Below are 15,111 nucleotides of genomic sequence, written 5' to 3' on the forward strand. Positions count from 1 at the left end.
TTAACATTTAAAGAAAAATATGCATACATACATATATGGAATTTATATATATATGTACACTTAAATATGTAATTGTGTTGTTGCAAAAAAGAAAAGTCCTAAATAATCATTGAATTATGATAAAAAAATACAGAAATACATGCATACTAAGTATATAAGAAAATTCAATCAATTTTTATAAACAAATTATTGACGAAACTGTTGAAAAAAAAACTCACACACACACACACACACATTGTTAATGCAGCTTATGAGTTTTGCATATTTCTACTTAAAAAAAATGTATATTACTTTTTTTTTGCTCCCTAAAAAGAAAATCATTTGTTTTTTTTATATAAATATATATATAAAGAAAATATGCAAAAAAAAAAAAAAATTAAAATACATCTATATATTTGTATCGTCTAAAACATGTACTATATAAAAAAGAGCAGAAAAACATAAACAATTCAGCTTCGACTATTTTTGTTTTAAATTTTTGCAAAGCATTGAAAAAGGGTATATATAAATTGATATATATATATATACATATATATATAAAAAAAAGTAAATCTATATTAATATATACATTTATGAATGCTGTATTTTCATAGACATGATTTCGTATTTAAATGTTTAATCTAGAAATACAGTCAACAAATAAAAATAATATATAATATAAAACAAAACAAAAAATGAAAGGCAAAATAAACGCATATAAGCAAAAATCATAAGCAAAATGTACTTGATGTCAGCTGTAGCAAAAAAAAAAAACAAAACAAAACCAAGAAAAACATTTAAAATAAAATAATAAAAATGAAAGGAAATGAGAAACAAAAAACAATTGCTATAATTAACAAATGTTTAGCTGCAAATTTAATGCCCTGCAACTGCAACTGTAATGAGGAACTATAATGAGGTAAATAATGAGTGCGCAATGAAAAACATATTAAACCAAATACAAACTAAATTAAACCGAAAATTCAGCAAGAAAATGATAAAACAAAAAAAAAACAAAAATTTAATATTTACAAACCATGATTCTTAAAAACTTAAGTGTTTTTTTTCTTCAAGGAAAAATAAAAATGAAACATTGTTAATTAAACATCAAATATCATTTAAAATAAATTTAAATAAATTAGTCGCCGCTGTTGCTCCTCCTCCTCGACAGCTACTTTAAATTGCGCGCCCAATGCGCGTCTATCGATCGTTGTTATAATTTCACCATGATGATCGATTAACTTGGACAACTTACTCATCGATAAGTGTAGCGCTTTCGTTTCGTTTATATTCAGTGTTGCCAATTGTTTGTAGGAAAAAATAGCTGCTTCTGCTGGGAAAGCATACAAAAAAAAACAGCTACAATTTGCGAAGAAAAATGGCTTTAAAATAGCCAACTCTATTAATACTTGGGGTATTCCGAAAACTGTTTCATATTTGGCTTGGTTATGGTGAGTTATTAAAAAAAGCGAAATTTGAAAAAAATTATGTGAAGAAATTTTGTGAAAAAAATGCTAAGCAAAGAGTAAGCATTCAAAACAAACAAAATGCATGATTTAAGTGTTTTTCAATAATTTAAAATATTTTTAAAAGAATATATTACACAAATTAAAAAAGGACAGATTTCTGTATAGGGGATGTTTCAGAAATATTTAGGCAAATTTATTTTAAAAAGAGAATTGTTTTGAAAAATAATGATATGGCAGCAGTGATGCCAGATGTAGCTTTAAAAAAGCCAAGTTGGCTACAGTGCGTGCACTTTAAACTGCGCGCGCCCAATGCAAAGATATCGATAGTTGTGTTCAGCAAGCAGGCTGCTTGCACGCCTTAAATTAATCGATTAGCCGACTGTTGGCTTATATCGATAAATGTAGCGCTTTCGATGCGCAGGCTAGAATCATTGCTTGAATCCTGCTTGAAGCTGGAAGCTTTCGCTTTCGCTTTCGCTTTTGCCTTTCACTTTCAACTGTGCGAAGAAAGCAACAAAACATTTGACGACTGTCAACTGCTGACAACGCTTCGCATCCCTCTTTTTTTTGTGTGTGTGTGCTGTGTTGTGTTGTGGATGCTGTGGATGCTGTTGTCAAATAATCGAGTGTAAACAAACCGGAAATCCTTATCTCGAATTTATTTTTATTTATTATGCGCGCAGCAACAACAAATTCACAAGTGTCAAACATGCACATAAAATAAAAAAAACATACGAAATAAAAAAAAGCTGTTGCATACTTTTGCGCGCCAAAGTGAAATCAACGTTTAATTCGAGCAAACAATTATGTGTGTATGCATGTGTGTGTGTGTACATGCATGCTTTTATGCAAGAAACCAGTGTAATTAAGTTATCTATACAATTTGTTGTCGAGGGCAATGCGGATAACAGGTGAGACTAACAAAGACACATGACCCAACACACACACACACACGCACACAATTACCTCGATTTATTTTTAAACTGCTAATACACAGATACTATGTTGCAGCTGCAATTGCATACGCACACACACACACACACACATGTACACGCACATAGTTACATTTTAATTGGACCTCAATGCCAAGGACCAACGGCAACCGCAACAAGTAGTAAACATGGATTGAAAACACACACGCACACACACACACACACACCTCTCTTAGACACACATCTGTATAGGATAGTATGCCAATTAATTGTTCTGACAAAACAAAGATGCTCTTACATATTTATATTAATAATTTAAAGCCAATGCAAAATACAATTTTCTTTTTTTGTTTTTGAAAGCTTACAAAATAATATGTGTAAATAATGTATAAAAAATAAATAATAAATTTAAATTAAATTAATATAATTTTAAGTAAGTCACGAAAGGGTATTGACAAAATTAAATTTATGGATTTGTTTTTTTTTTATTTTGAACTATTCAATAATATAGAACATAAAATATATGTCCTTAAAAAAAATATTTTTAACTGCTTGAAAAGTTGTGTAAGTCTTTTATTATTAAGTATTTGTTTTGACAACCTATATTTGTTTCAGTTTGATTCCCTGGTTAAAACAATTTCTTGAAATTTTCATATTTTTAACTTGTCATATATAATTAGCTAATTTGTTGTAAGCGTAAACAAATATTATAAAAAAAGAACAATTAAAAAATTAACACAATTACTTCAACTTTAAAGTAAAAGATGTGAATTAAAATTACATTTACTTGAGACTCAATGTACAATGTACAATAAGGATAATTGCATTTAATTGTACATCTTGAGAAGTCTAATTAGAGAGTTAAATCAATAAACCACGTAAATCAAATAAGCTGCACGTGTAATGCTTTTATAATTAAATACTTTTATTTATATCTATGATGCTGTACAGTTTACAGTGTACACCATAAGTCTTGTCGCTTGACAACAGTGTTGCCACAAAAGCTTTTTTTCTTGTCAAATCTTTTTTTTTTTTTGTTTAAAGTAATACTTATAATATTTTATAGTTAAAATCATTTTGAATATTTTTATGAAATTTTTTAGTAATTTTTAAATTCTAAATATATTTGAGATATATCTTTTTATAACTTTGCAATTGCTTAATGCAAATTAGAAATGACAAATGTTAAATAATTAATTTAAATAAAATAAATATAAATCAAAATTGAAAAAAAAAACGTTATGTCGCAGTAATTATTTTAAAACTTATTAAACGAAATTTGAGAGCATATTTGATATTATTGAAAATAATTGATATAAAAATTACCTCATAAGATTTCCGAATAATATTTTAAGGAATAACAATAAAAAAAAAAAAACAAAAGAACTAAGAATAAAATTATAAAAAAGAAAATAACTTTTTTCTGTACCAATTTTTTTTTTAATTTTATTTTCAAAAAAAAAATAACATTTTCCAATTTTGGCCTTTCCTAATTCTTATCTTTCTAATATTAATTTCCTTATTGTTATTTTCTTATTACACAATTTTTAAATTTGGTTTTTTAATTTTTATTTCCAAATTAAATGTTTCTTATAGTTTGGTTTTCCTGAAATTTACTTCCAATTTGTTGTATTTTCAACGTTTGTATAGGATATCGATAAAAACCAAACTATTTTTCGATGAAAAGTAGTTTTTTTTACATGTTTTATAATATATAAGACATTGAACATATTAACTAATAATAAAAAATAAAATAAATAAAATTTTAAATAAAATCTGAAAAAATTATAAAATTTTTTGATTAAAAATTAGCTATTTTTGTTGTTTCTTTTTGAATTATTAAAATAATAATTATTATTATCATTACAATAGAAAATAAAACTGAGAACTGAGGGTTTTTTTTTTTTAAATAGCACTGCTTGGCAGCACTGCTTGACAAGGACAGCTTCCCACTTCTCCTTACTTCTCCTCACTTCTTCTCTGCTGCCATCAGAAGTGGCAGCTGCCACATGAAGAGCGCACAACATTTAGCTTTGTTTATAAACCTTTTTTTTATTTAGCTGCCCCGCTTTTCTCATTCTTCTTTTCTCTTTCTCTCTCTCTCTCTCTCTTCCTCTCTCATACTTTGTCGGCTTTCTAAGCTTGCGTCTATTTTGGGATTTTCTAAGTCCTTTCCTGCTTGCTTTCCACCTTGCAACCCACTTACCACCCACAGCCCACATCCTACAACCTACATTTTGGATCCCATAATCCGCTTTGCATTCCCCTTCCCTTTAACATTGCACTATGGATCATTTGGCAAAATTACGTAGCAAAAATTAATTTTAACTTTGTTCCATTTATTGTATTTATTCTAATCCCTATATAAAGATAAAGACTTTTTATCCTGACTCTCTCACTCACTGACTGACTGATCATTGCGGCTTGTGAAGCTCTTTAAAGTTAAGACATTTTTGAAAAAAAATTATTGATTGAGAAAAAAGCGCGTTTTTGAAGCAGGTTACGATCAGAATATCTTTAAATCAAAAAGAAGGTTGGTATCAAACTTATTTATTTGTGTTAATTGACTTATTCTTTTAACTAACGTAAAAAAAATGGAATTGATGTAAACAAAATTTTTTTTTAATTTTCTATAAAACTAAAATTTTGAGCACTTTTTTTACTTTCATAAATACAAGCAAAAATTGTTTTTATCCATTTCTGTGAACCTTAAATTTTCAGTTATATTGAGCTTTGGGCTGATTTTCGAAATAGTTCCACTCGATTCTAAATTTTACAAATTTAAAGTGTTTACAAATAAAAATAAAAACATTAACATTAAAAAAAGGAAATTTTGTTTTTGTTCGTTAAATTACGCGCTTTCTTATGCCACGCCTACTTTTATTTTGCTGTCTTAATTTAATCTGAAGTGTTTTAGCATATATATTTCAAATTTCAAAACGTTATCTCAACGGGTTCAAAAGTTACAGATTTTTGCCAGCTAATTTCCTAAAATGAGCCATTGTGCATTGCTTTTTTTTATCTGTGTAGGTACGTGTGTGTGTGTGTGTGTGACTGTGTATTTTTTTTTTGCGTTTGTATGGTAATTACAACAACAAAAAGTACCTCAGAATATTTGAAATAACTGTGAGAAAAATGTGCGTTTTGAAATCTTTTGTAAGCATTTTGCACGTGCCAAACACACACACAAACACACACATTAGGGTGCATCGATTATTTTTCACAAAAAATGGTAACCCAAATTTTTAATCTACAGTCATTTCTAAGATGTTTTTAGCAAGAAACGAACGTTCTGAAATCAATTCCAAGTCCCCACTTTTAAATTAAAAAAAAAAAATGTTGTATTTTTATTGCATATAGGAAAATTATGTTTTGAGGACAATAGGTGCTGTAAAATTCGGAAAGTCCTGGTTCTCAAAAAAAGTTTTGATACCAATCTTGCCGGAATCGGAATAAAAACACAAAATATATGCCAATAATAATATGCTAAAAATATAAAAAAAATATATAACTCAAAAAGAAGTTAATTTTAGAACTATGGTTTCTTGATGAAAACATCTTAGAATTGACTGTAGAATACGAATTTGGACTTACTATTTTTCAATTTTTTTGGGTCCATAGAAATCGATGCACCCTAACACACACACATACACATACATGCAAACATAGATACACACGCACACGCAAATTCAATCAAGTTGTTAATAGGCTCAGAGAGAGAGAGAAAGAGAGACAGAAAATCAATAAATCGAGTTTAATGAGTTTCAAATATTTGAAAGAAGCATCTTATTCATTACCCCCCTTCCCCCTCTCCACTTGATTCGTTGCCAGACAGACAAAAAGCTCATTGATGCACAACAATAGAAAATGGCTTGCAAAAAGTCTTGCAATATAATTGTATGTGTGTGTGTGTGTGTGGAATGTAGAAATGTTAGCAGTGTTGCCAAAATGTTGACAGTAAAAAAGCTAGATTTGAATATATAATAAAACAATTTAATTAGGGAATAACACCGTAACCGGTATCGGAACCGTTAACCGAAACTAACCGTTTCATTTTTAGTACCGGAACTGAAACCGTAACCGAATGAAAATTCTCTGTCAAGAAACGAATACCGAAACGTTTGTTCCTGTACGGTTGTAGTAAAGTTGCTAGGTCAAAGAGTTGACAAACTTCCAACTGTCATAACTTGATCAAAACTGACCCGATTTTCAAACGGAATTTCATTTTGATCATGATTTGGTCTCTAAATTCATTCTGTATTCAATTTTTGTTCATTTAGAAAATTTGATTATTTTCGACCAAGATTTAATTTTGATGCTAAGGGTCCCCCCTTTGAAATTTCAAAAATTCAAAATTTTAAATCTCAAGTTTTCACTTTTAATCAACTCCTTATATCGTAATTAGTATAAAACAACACTTTAAACTTGATTCTGAGACCTTTCATTTTTTCGTAATAAATCATGCCAAATTTGAGAAAAATTTTGACTTGTAAAGTGGTTAAATCCGAATTCTGACCAACTTCGAACTGTCATAACTTGATCAGAACTGTACCAATTTTCAAGCGGAATGTCATTTTAAAAATGGTTTGGCATTTTAATTTACTTTGCATTCAAATTTTATTAAATTTGTATAGAAAAAATGTATTCCTCTGGATATTGATATTTACTTTGATGTCATAATTATTAAAATACATTTAAAAAGTATACTCAAAATAAGCTAAGTTTAACTGCACATAACAAACAAAAAAAATGTCAGTATACATATATAGAATTTTTTTTTAACTTTAATATAGTTTAACCTTTTTAAAATAAGCTTGATTTTTAAAATAAGCTTTAATGCACCCAACAAAATAAAAAAATGTGTTAATATTTTTTTCTTTTATTTCAAAATGTTTCTCGAATTTTAACAACAAAAAGTAGTTACTTTAACAAAAAAAAAAAAAAAACAATTAAAAAAAAGGAAAAAATCTAAAATAAAATATACTGTAAAACCCAAGCTTGTGGGCATATAGTTTTTATGTTTTATTTATAAAAATTTCCTGAATTTTGACAGTTATAAACAAGGGGGCTCCGCCCCCTGCTCGCTTCGCTCGCCTACCCCCGGCTCGCTTCGCTCGCGGTGAGGTGCGGCTACAGTCGAGCACGCTCGACAGTAGGATACCCTGAGCCCATGTACTCTTTTATAAAGTTGATTGTTGCCCATTTTCAATTGGCTCAGGTATCAAAATTACACACGCGAAACTATGAACAACTTTCGGTTTTCTGAAGTCACTGTGCTTATCACTGCAGACTACGTTATTAATGCCTCACTGAACTAAATCACTCGATTACGATTACGACTTGTTTCAATTTATCATTTCTAATTAATTTTAAATAAGTTTAATATAATAAACTTTAATATAATAAACTTGTTTAAAATTAATTAGAAATTGATAAATTAAATCGCAAGTCGTAATCGTAATCGCTTGCAATCGATGTAGCGTGTGTCAAGAGTAGCCACAAACTACAACTTTGCTCAGCCTGCAATCTGGCAGCACCCATTTTCCTCTCTCACTCTCTCCCACTTACGCAACAAATTCAAGCCTGTCAAAGGCTGCTGCAGTGCGCGCGAAATTTGAAATAAAAGGCAATGTCTAATTTTATGAGATTCTTAAAGCGGATAATGCTAAGTTTTTTTTTACAACGATAATAAGCAGATACTTATTATATATATGTGTAAGGAATCGAAAATATTAATAACTAAAATTATTATTTTGCAGCTTTCAGTGCTCGGCAAAGATGCAAGAGTAGTGCTGCATAATGATCGCTATTTCTCTCATGCAATTTCATACATACATAGCCATCAGCTTCTGCTGATTCTTGCCATGCAAAAATACATATTTATATATAAACACAATTATATTTTAATCAAATTGTATATTTGTATATACATAAATTATACATTAACATTTTCATTACATGATATCGATAATATTTTTGCTTATCGCTTAATTCTTATTTGGTACCAAAAAAAAATTGGTACTAATTCGTTCTGTCTTTGTGCGCGCCTTGCATACAAACGTGAACATGCTGTCTCGCTCGCACGTTTGATTTGCCATCCAAATGTAATTATTCAACTAAATCTAAATTCAGAAATAACTTCTTTATTTATGGGTCAATCGCTTTGAAATTTTCAGGGTCGTTTAATACGCATACTTCTCAACTGATTGTTCAGTTAGGAGTGCTATGTCAAAAATTGCGCCTGTAAATCGTTTTTTTTTTTCAATTTGTAGGCGAAGGGGCGTGGCATCAAAATTGGAAACAAACTTGACCTGCGTATGGTATTCACAAACCTGCATTCCAAATTTGAAGTCTCTAGCACTTACAGTCTCTGAGATCGACGCGTTCAAACAGACGGACAGACGGACAGACGGACAGACGGACGGACGGACAGACGACAGACGGACAGACGGACAGACAGACGGACAGGGCTAGATCGACTCGGCTGTTGATCCTGATCAAGAATATATATACTTTATGGGGTCTGCCACCCCTCCTTCTGCCTGTTACATACATTCTGCCAAACACATTATACCCTTTTTTGCCCATTTTCAATGGGCTCAGGGTATAAAAAGCTAGATTGGAAGAATAAGGAATAAGAAAAAACCTGGTATTTAATATGCTTAAAAGACTAAGCATTAATGTATGCTAAAAACATAAAATAGTTTATAGATTTGATGCAAATAAAGTTTTGCTTGAGTTAAAAAAATTGTTTTTTTAAATAAAGCTACATCTGTCTTAAAAAAAAAGCTAAGCTGACAGCACTGCTTGTATGTTTTCAATGTAAAATGTACATTTCTTACATTGTAACAAAGAGACGTATCTATTTTCTTGTTCTTTTTTGGATGGTCAGAATTGGACAGCAGATGACCCAACTCAAAATCAAATTCAAGTTCAAGTTGATGTTACTGACAGCACACATAGCACTAACTGAATTCTCTTTTGGCCACAATGACGACCGCTAACATTGACTACGATTATTTGCTCAAGTTCCTTGTACTCGGCGATTCCGGCGTGGGCAAAACGTGTCTCCTCTATCAATATACGGACGGAAGATTTCACACCCAATTCATATCCACGGTGGGCATCGATTTCCGTGAAAAGCGACTGGTAAGCAGAAAATTTACAGATTTAACATTATACTTTTTCCTATTCAAATTCAAATTGAAAATTCAAATATTATTATATCATAATTTTACACGGTACTTCAAAAATAAGTAACACACACCCACACCCACAGTTTTTTAAATAATACGTTCTTTATTAACGTTAATAACGTTATCCGTTAATATTATCTATTATCTTACTTAATCGCAGAAAGATCGAATAAGTAGAACAGCAGTAATAGCTAACCAAAGTTATTAAAAAATTAATTCAATACTAGCACCCAAAAGTATGCAGTAGTTTTTTTTTTTTGGGTAGTACTTTTTATTAAGTACTTTAATATATATTGAAATAAGTAACGGGTATTCTATGGTCGGAATCTCGACTATAGCCTTTTCGACTTGTTTTTATATACATTACTTATTTTAATTGTCTTTAAATATTGAAATAAATTTTAAATTTTGAATAATACAATATTTGAATGAAGAATAAATTAAGATCAAAATGAAGTTGAATCTTAAGTTTTAAAATTTTGAATAATACATTATTTTAATGAAGAATAAATAAAGATCAAAATTACATTTCGCTTTAAAATCGATGCAGTCTTGACAAAGTTATTAAACAAAGCCAACCGGAAATCTCCCAAAAATGTGATAAGTGTTTCGTTTGTTATCGCTGTCTGTGCGAGCTTCAAAAATCCCAAATTAGTCATTAGAGGGAACTAAGTGCTGATTTATATTAGGGTATTTCCAGAAAAAGGTCAACTGGAGCCAACATTTAAGAATTCATACAAATATTAAATTTATTTTGTTGATTGTGTTCCTGGAAATGCCCATTTTCTGTATATGTTAAAAGCTTTTGCTTAGACGGTCAAATAGTGCTTCGACTTTAGTTAATTAGGGAATCTAAGGTATGACTTGAGAGGGATCCCTGAACAAACTCAATTGCCCATTTGTACCCCAAAAAATTAAATTGGCAATTTACTCTGTTAAAAATGTATAGTATATTTTTTAAATTTAAATTAATAAATACTTGCTGCATACTTTTGAATCGAAATATAAATACTTTTGACATAAATAAATGAAATACACTGTGAAAAATATTTATTTTCAAATTTTTTTCGTATAATTTATCCCAATTTCATAATCTCTTTCATTTCTATTCGTTTTCCTATATGATGATGAACTTTATTCAAATTCCTTTTTATATATGATGATCAGTTTTATCCAAATTCTTTTATCGAAAATGATGATCACTTTATTTGATTTTGATTTTGAAATTCAATCAAATTATATATCCAATATGATGATCACTTTTTTTCAAATTCCTTTTTTTATATGATGATGATCACTTTTTTTCCAATTATTTTTCATATCGGATGTGAAAATTCATTCAAATTCTATTATATTTCTTATAAGATGATCACTTTTATCATAAATCAAAGACTTTGAATAAAAGTGATCATAAAGGAAATAGAATTTGAATGAATTTCAACATCGTTGTAGATAAAAAGAATTGGAACAAAAGTGATCATCTTATACGAAAAATAATAAGATGATCACTTTTATCCCAATTATTTTTTTATCTGATGTTGAAATTCATTCAAATTCTATTTCTTATATGATGATCACTTTTATAACAATTATATATTTTGTTGTGTATGATGATCACTTTTTATCTAAATTCTTTTATCTATAATGCTGTTGAGATTCATGCAAATTCTATTTCTTATCATAAAATGTATCATCTATTACGAAAAAAAGTATGATGATCACTTTTATCACAATTATTTTTTCGTAACAGGTGATACCTTTTATGGTGATCACTTTTAATTCTGATCCCATTTTCTCCACAGCTTTACAGCTCACGTGGACGTCGTCATCGCATCCATTTGCAGATCTGGGATACGGCTGGACAGGAGCGTTTTCGATCGCTGACAACAGCATTTTATAGGGATGCGATGGGATTTCTGCTGATCTTTGACTTGACCAGCCAGAAATCGTTTTTGGAGATCAGCAATTGGCTGGAGCAACTGCGGATGCATGCGTACACCGAGGATCCGGACGTGGTGCTCTGTGGCAACAAGTGCGATCTGTTGAAACTCCGTGTCGTCAGTCGGGAGCAGGTGTCCGCCTTGGCGCAACGTTATCGATTGCCCTACATCGAGACATCGGCCTGCACCGGGGCCAATATTCAACAGGTAACAGTGTTGATATTTCTTTAATATCGATATTTTATCGATGCTAAAAATATGGATTTTATAGATAGAAATATTTAACGATAAAATCAATATATTGGTGCGATCTTGGAGAAATCGTGTTTCCACAACTCTTTACTTTTATATTTTAATTATTTCTATATTTTGATTGTATGTTGGTAAAAAATAAATATTGCATATATTTTTTAATTCATATTTTTTTTTTTGACATGGTACATCGACAATATTAAAATACAGTAGAAGGTCTCATATTTCGGTATTGATCAAATTTCGACATGTTATTAATTTACTTTTCATTTTAAAATTTTAACAAAAAATATCGATTATCTCAATATGTTGTAGAAATATTGAAATTTTGAAATAACTCGATAGTATTTTGATATGAAGGAAACCAATGTTTTTACTTGATATTTTTTATTAAAAATATCGATATCATCCATATCTAGTTGTAGTTTCGATATTTTTAAAAATTCCTATATCAATATTTTTTTTTTAATATCGATAACATCAATGTCTAGAAGAGTTAATATTTCAAAAATACCATCAGCGATAAATCGATATGATAGAATTTTTTTAAACCGATATTTTTGACAGAAAATATCGGTCATATAAATGATAAAAACAATAACGATAATAGTTTGAAATGTAAAATAGTATTATTTTTATACGATATTTTATTATAAAAATATTGATAACGCTCAAAAGTATATTATCAATGAAAAATATCTATCGATATATTTAATATTGTATAAATAACACTATTTCCAGGCTGTGGAACTGCTCGTCGGTCGCGTCATGGAACGCATCGAAAATGCCGTCGGCAATCGCGATTTCTCTTTATTGATGACCCAAAACCGTCGATTGCCCAACATCGCCTACGGTCCGGATCTGGTGCGTCTACATCAGACGAATCCCACCAATTCGACGCAACATCGCAATTGCAACTGTTAAGCACTGTCCCGGAACGGAATGGAATGGAACGAAACAAAGCGAATCCGATTTGATGAGATTTTCCCCAGTTTTCCCTTAGCTTTATTACCGTTTCTATGTGTGCGTATGTTGACTGTAAATAAATGTTTGTTTGTTGCTTGTTGAATGGTGGGAACTACAACTGGTATGGGAGGGAGACTATTTGATATCCTTCTGCCTGTTACACAAAACCAATATAACATTTATAGTGTAAAAATAATCAATTTGCAGCGGTTGTTGAATCAAAGATATTTTTCCAACAACCATGGGCCTAGTTCATAGGAAGTTCATAGAAGTGGGTACACTAAACAGTCAATATCTGGCCAATTAGAGTTATGCCAGATATGAGGCATATACCAAAATGTTCCAAACTTAAATGGTTATCATAACGATGAGTTGTATTAAAATCGTTAAAAGCATTTTTTTTTAAATCGCCAAAATGTGCAAATAAAACTTTATTACTTTATTATTAGTTGCCCCCCTATACTCATGCCGAACAAACCTTTAACTTCCTAAATCCACTCAGGGCCGGTTTTCAATGTTTCCCTACATTTTATTAAAGAGATCATTTCAAATTTCACATTAATTTCTATACACTTTACGTCAAAACATCTCTGATATAGTTATCAAACCTCTTAACTAGACATTGAAAAACCGGCCATCAGAGGTGTTTAGCTTCACATCATATATCAAAAAAAATTTCAATCTTATTGCTTAAAAGGTTTTGAGTATATATTTCAGCTGTGGTACTGTTCAAAAAAGATACAGAAAATATTAACAACATTTTTAATAATTGAAGTATTTGAAAAAAAAAAAATTTTTAATTTGCTTTACAGGTGTGTTCCCGAAATCTCTAGAGATTTTGAAGAGAAACGTTTTTGAAAACAACCGTATGAAATGTTGGTGTTCCTAAAATGTTGGAGATTTAGTATTTTCGAACAAATTTTTTTTTGCATTATTATTCAATTTAAAGATATTTTATTTCAATTTAATAAATATTTTGTCAAATCTCTCAAATTTTTTTAGACAATTGAAAGCAATGGTTTCTTTATTTTCAGGAACATTAACAATGGTTTTCCGGTTGCTTTATCGCTCTTATAAATTTATAGAACTCACCTCATAGGCAATTTTATTTAATTTGAAAATCAATTTTATTTTATTCAATAATTTTGGGGCCTTGAATATTGCTTTTTCTATGCTTTTTTATAGAACATTTTTAGAACATGCCTGAATGCTCTTTTAAGATTATGTGTGGTGAAAAAGTCTTAGTTTATATAGTTTTGCAAAAAATTCACGACTACTAATAACTAATGATAGTTGAAATTTTAAATAATTTCATGGCAGTCGACTTCAGTGACTTTGGAAATACATATTGTATATCAAAAATATGAAATCACTGACATTTTGTAAGCTCCAAAATTTTCAAATTCTTCAAATTATTAATTTAAAGAATCTCTAGAGATTTTTGGTGTGTGGAAATACAAGGGAAAATATTTTTTTGCACCCCCCCTACGCACAAAGCTGCCTACGCCCTTGGTTAGATGATATTTAAAAAAAAAGTGATTTATTATTTTCAGCATCTTCTTGGAATCGCAATGAATTCATATTTATTAATGGGTTTTTTGCAGAGTGACCAAGCCAGCTTAGTCATGTCACAGCTCGACCTTTGAATTCCCCAAAATTACCCATGCTGATAATGCTGAAACGTATTGAAATTGTAGAGAGAATTAGATGCTGATTTATATATATTATTTATTTACTATATAGTTCACATATTACATTCAAAAGGTATAAAAAGCGGTCAAATGGTTCTTTGTCTTTAGTTCGTTTCCGAATTTGAAGAAATGCGTTTCATACTCTTTCTCGCATTGAGTCTTCCTCTTTTAATCCTTGTGGCTGCTGCTCCGAGCAGGCTCAACAGTCTCAAGGATGAGTTAAGGGAGTTGGCTGAGCAAACGGATTTCCTGGTTAAACAGGATACAGCCAAAGTGTATTTACAGACAGCCAAATTTGTTGTAGAAAACTATTTGGTAAGTCCAGCGGAAATGGATGAATGGCAATATTTAAACGACCGATGGGGATTTGGGAACCAAGGCTGGCTACAGGATAAAGCCCAGCTCCGTGAATTCGAAAAAGAATATACAGTTCTGCCGCCTGCCAAATCGTTAAACGAATTTTTTAGTCTATTCGACCAACATTCGCAGGATGTCATCAAAGAGTTAAGCCCCAAAATCAAAAATCTCGGTGTAGATCGAGTTGCAGATTTCGAGAAGAGGGCTACCGAAATAATACGTGCGGCCAAGGCAGCTGGATTCACTGACAATTCCCTTGATATTGAATTGCGGCAATTTCATCATGACTTTTTTTATGACCGAAGGAACGCGCTAAGAAATTTAATATT

The 15,111-nt window shown here is 30.3% G+C and overlaps 1 protein-coding gene across 2 annotated transcripts; it reads left to right on the forward strand.

Annotated features, from left to right (window-relative positions):
• Positions 1-1,415: 1,415 nt before the first annotated feature.
• LOC117787578 (ras-related protein Rab-27A) lies at positions 1,416-12,838 on the forward strand. 2 transcript variants are annotated; one of them, XM_034626144.1, is made up of 4 exons: positions 1,416-1,430; positions 9,273-9,529; positions 11,379-11,723; positions 12,510-12,838. In XM_034626144.1, the coding sequence occupies exons 2-4, from the start codon at positions 9,371-9,373 to the stop codon at positions 12,690-12,692; spliced, it is 687 nt and encodes a 228-aa protein (XP_034482035.1). In that variant the 5' UTR covers positions 1,416-1,430; positions 9,273-9,370; the 3' UTR covers positions 12,693-12,838. The 2 variants fall into 2 exon arrangements, with proteins under 2 accessions (XP_034482035.1, XP_034482026.1); XM_034626135.1 differs by lacking the exon at positions 1,416-1,430 and adding an exon at positions 1,805-2,359.
• Positions 12,839-15,111: the final 2,273 nt, after the last annotated feature.

Source organism: Drosophila innubila, chromosome X, assembly GCF_004354385.1.
Source record: "Drosophila innubila isolate TH190305 chromosome X, UK_Dinn_1.0, whole genome shotgun sequence".
In the NCBI taxonomy this organism is placed as follows: domain Eukaryota; kingdom Metazoa; phylum Arthropoda; class Insecta; order Diptera; family Drosophilidae; genus Drosophila; species Drosophila innubila.

What these genes read in the sequence shown, in the direction of transcription:
- LOC117787578 (XM_034626144.1), top strand. Translation starts at nt 9,371, where the DNA reads ATGACGACCGCTAACATTGACTACGATTATTTGCTCAAGTTCCTTGTA. An exon ending in ATTTCCGTGAAAAGCGACTG is followed by an intron (nt 9,530 to 11,378) that starts GTAAGCAGAAAA and finishes TTTTCTCCACAG; the next exon opens with CTTTACAGCTCACGTGGACG. An exon ending in CCGGGGCCAATATTCAACAG is followed by an intron (nt 11,724 to 12,509) that starts GTAACAGTGTTG and finishes CACTATTTCCAG; the next exon opens with GCTGTGGAACTGCTCGTCGG.